The 3,409-nt window shown below is 56.1% G+C and overlaps 1 protein-coding gene across 1 annotated transcript in view; it reads left to right on the top strand.

The window, feature by feature from the left end:
- Positions 1-636: 636 nt before the first annotated feature.
- LOC125482499 (ankyrin repeat domain-containing protein 35-like) overlaps positions 637-3,409 on the top strand; it is a gene marked incomplete at its 3' end in the record, with an annotated part of 6,534 nt that continues 3,761 nt past the window's right edge. Inside the window, exons 1-2 of the mRNA XM_048594584.1 lie at positions 637-866; positions 1,792-1,976. Of these exons, the coding sequence (XP_048450541.1) occupies positions 637-866; positions 1,792-1,976 (415 nt within the window). The remainder of the gene's footprint in view (positions 867-1,791; positions 1,977-3,409) is intronic.

The following is a 3,409-nucleotide window of genomic DNA, read 5'->3' as shown; positions in this document are numbered from 1 at the left end:
GTCACTGTGTGACTGACCCCCCGACAGTGCGGCCCCGTCACTGTGTGACTGACCCCTCAACAGTGCGGCCCTGTCACTGTGTCACTGACCCCTCGACGCAGAAGCCTTTATGTTGACCACAGTATCCCAGCATGCCATCTGATGTTTTGCCTGGGAGGAGGACAGGGACAAGGCTAATCTTTCCAGATCTTGGCAGATTAATCGGGGAGTTAGCGAGGATGAGAGTACACGAGATTCAGATCTTTATCTTTTGTCAGGCCAGAGCGAAATGGCCAGAGAGGAACTATTTACAGTCAGATCCAATGACAAAACTATTCTTTTTTTCCACGCTCTCTCTCCCCTGACCGGAAGGCGAGTTCTTCCAAACGTTCAGTCCTTCTCAAATTCCTTCTCCTCCCTGCTGGAAAGCCAAATTATAATCCAGATTACACAGCGTGGCCACATGCTCAAGGCACATCAACTAAGGGAGCCCTCGTAAAGTGGCCTGCCATGGGTGCTGCTGAGCCTGGAGGATGTATCGAGGTCTGGGAGTTCTGGGGAAAGCGAGGGGGTGTGTGGGTGGGTGGGTTGGGGTAGGGGTTGGGGGGTTGGTGATTGGTGGTGAGGGAGCTATTCGACTGTTGGGGGGCATCGCCGATGGCGGAATTTCCCACCGCTGTCCCGTTCCTCCCACTCTGCGGGACAGGCCCTGGGCTGTTTGACTGGGAGAGGAGGCGCGAAGACCTCCAGAGCCCTAAACTCGCTCTCTGTGTTCCTCAGGACAGCCAGACCCCACTGATGTTCACCGCCCGGTTCGGGCACCCCAGCACCTGCCAGTTGCTGCTGGAGCGAGGGGCCACCGTCGATGTCACCGACGCGAAACGCAGGTATGGGCGACAGGCGGGTAGAGAGCTGCATTGCCATAGCGCCCTCTACTCTTTTAAACTTAAGCTCCCTCTACACTGTTTCCCCCCCCACCAACCATTAAATACTCCCATGGGAAGAGACAGCAGAAGGTTAGACAGAGACTAAAGCTCCCTCTACACTGTCGCCCCCCCCACTCCCCGATCAAACGCTCCCAGGACAAGGACAGCATGGGGTTAGATACAGAGTGAAGCTTCCTCTACACTGTTCCCCACATCAAACACTCCCAGGTACAGGGATAGCACAGGGTGAGGTACAGGGATAGCACAGGGTGAGATACAGAGTAAAGCTCCCTCTACACTGTTCCCCCCATTAAACACTCCCAGGACAGCACGGGGTTAGATACAGAGTAAAGCTCTCTCTACACTGTCCCAAATCAAACACTCCCAGGTGCAGGGACAGCATGGGGTTAGATACAGAGTAAAGCTCTCTCTACACTGTCCCCTATCAAACACTCCCAGGTACAGGGACAGCACGGGGTTAGATACAGAGTAAAGCTCACTCTACACTGTTCCCCCCATTAAACACTCCCAGGGCAGCACCGGGTTAGATACAGAGTAAAGCTCTCTCTACACTGTCCCCCATCAAACACTCCCAGGGACAGGGGACAGCACGGGGTTAGATACGGAGTAAAGCTTCCTCTACACTGTCCCCCATCAAACACTCCCAGGGACAGGGGACAGCACGGGGTTAGATACAGAGTAAAGCTCGCTCTACACTGTTCCCCCCCATTAAACATTCCCAGGATAGAATGGGGTTAGATACAGAGTAAAACATGGCAGGCGCAGTGGGTGGTGCCACACGAATGCAATGCGTTGTCAGTGAACGGAGCAGAAATGAAACTCTCTCTCTCTCTCTCTCTCTCTCTCCCCCCCACTCCCTCCCAAGGACGGCGCTGATCCTGGCCTGTGAGAGCGACAGCCCAGAGGTGGCCGAGATCCTGCTGAGGGCCGGGGCGGACCCAGGACCGATGGACGCCACTGGGCGCGATGCCCACCACTACGCCCTGCACTCTCGGAGCGGGCGTCTGCGGGTTCTCCTGCCCCTGGTGGCCAACAATGCCGCCACCACAGGTCAATAACCCTTCCCATCGCACTTCCCCCCAACCCCGGGGCTCCCCTGTGGCTGAGGGCGGGTTTCAGGGGTGTGTTTGGAGACGTCACCGTGGGTGGGGTGCCCGTACGTAGTGAGGGAGTTGGCATCTACGCCAAGGCTGGGTTCTTTCACCAAAAACCAGGCAGGCTCCAAGCCTCTGCCAATGGGTTTGAGGTCTGGGGGTGGTGGGTAGGAGGGACGGTTGGGAAGGTGGGCCAGAAATTGGGCTGAAAAGTGTCCAAGCAACGCTACGCGCCACGCAAGTGCCAGGCAACGACCATCTCCAACAGGGGAGAATCTAACCATCGCCCCCCACCCCTTTGACATTCAATGGCGTTACCATCACTAAATCCCCCCACTATCAACATCCTGGGGGTTACCATTGAGACAGAATCTAACCATTGCCCATCCCCTTGACGTTCAATGACAGTTTCCACTCATATTTTCTCCTTGAGACGTCCTCCACCAGCTGTGAGGCCTTCGGTTGCTGAGCAGCTCTCCGGAAACCCACCACACGTGTAGCCGTGAGCTGTGAAGCCAGCCGCAGTTGAATGATGGGTGGGGGTGGGCCGGGGTTGGAGTGGCAGGGAGGGTGTTGCGTTGGAGAGTTAGGTGAGCCAACACACAAACGAAAAGGTTAGGGCTCAGGGAGGCCGGAATCACAGACAGACGGAGGAACCCTATCGCCACAACAACTTGCATTTACGTAGCACCTTCCGTGTGGCGAAGACTCCACTCCGCAGGGGCACCGTCAGATCGCAGTTGACACTGACGGCCCTGAAGGGGACTGCAGGGACAAGCCAATGTCATCTCAGACTCTGAGGAGCATCTTACGGAAGGGGGGAAAGAGACAGAGAGAGAGACAGAGAGAGAGAGAGAGACAGAGAGAGAGAGAGATAGACAGAGACAGAGAGAGAATAGAGAAACAGAGAGAGACAGACAGACAGACAGAGAGAGAGAGAACAGAGAGACAGAGAGAGAAGAGACAGACAGAAAGAGAGAGAGACAGACAGACAGAGAGACAGACACAGAGAGAGAGACACAGAGAGAGGGACAGGGAGGGAGAGACAGGGAGGGAGAGAAGGGGAGGGAGAGAGAGAGAGACAGACAGAGAGACACACAGACAGAGAGAGAGACAGACAGAGAGAGAGAGAGAGAGAGAAGAGTCTGGGAAGGAGTTACTGAGCTCAGAGCCGCACCCCCCCTCCCTTCCAGGCTGCTGAAGGAATGGCCGATATTGGTGGAGCGATAGAAACTGGGGGATGCTTGGGAGGCCTGGATTGGAGAAGCGCAGAGATCTCAGAGGGTGTATACGGGGCTGGCGGAGGTGACAGAGATAGGGAGGGGGTGTAGGGGGCTGCAGAAGGTGACAGAGATAGGGAGGGGGTGTAGGGGGCTGGAGGAGGTGACA

Source organism: Rhincodon typus, unplaced genomic scaffold (assembly GCF_021869965.1).
Source record: "Rhincodon typus isolate 14 unplaced genomic scaffold, sRhiTyp1.1 hic_rhity00011298, whole genome shotgun sequence".
In the NCBI taxonomy this organism is placed as follows: Eukaryota; Metazoa; Chordata; class Chondrichthyes; order Orectolobiformes; family Rhincodontidae; genus Rhincodon; species Rhincodon typus.
Note: the sequence above shows the minus strand (reverse complement) of the source record. Positions and strands in the feature narration are given on the sequence as shown.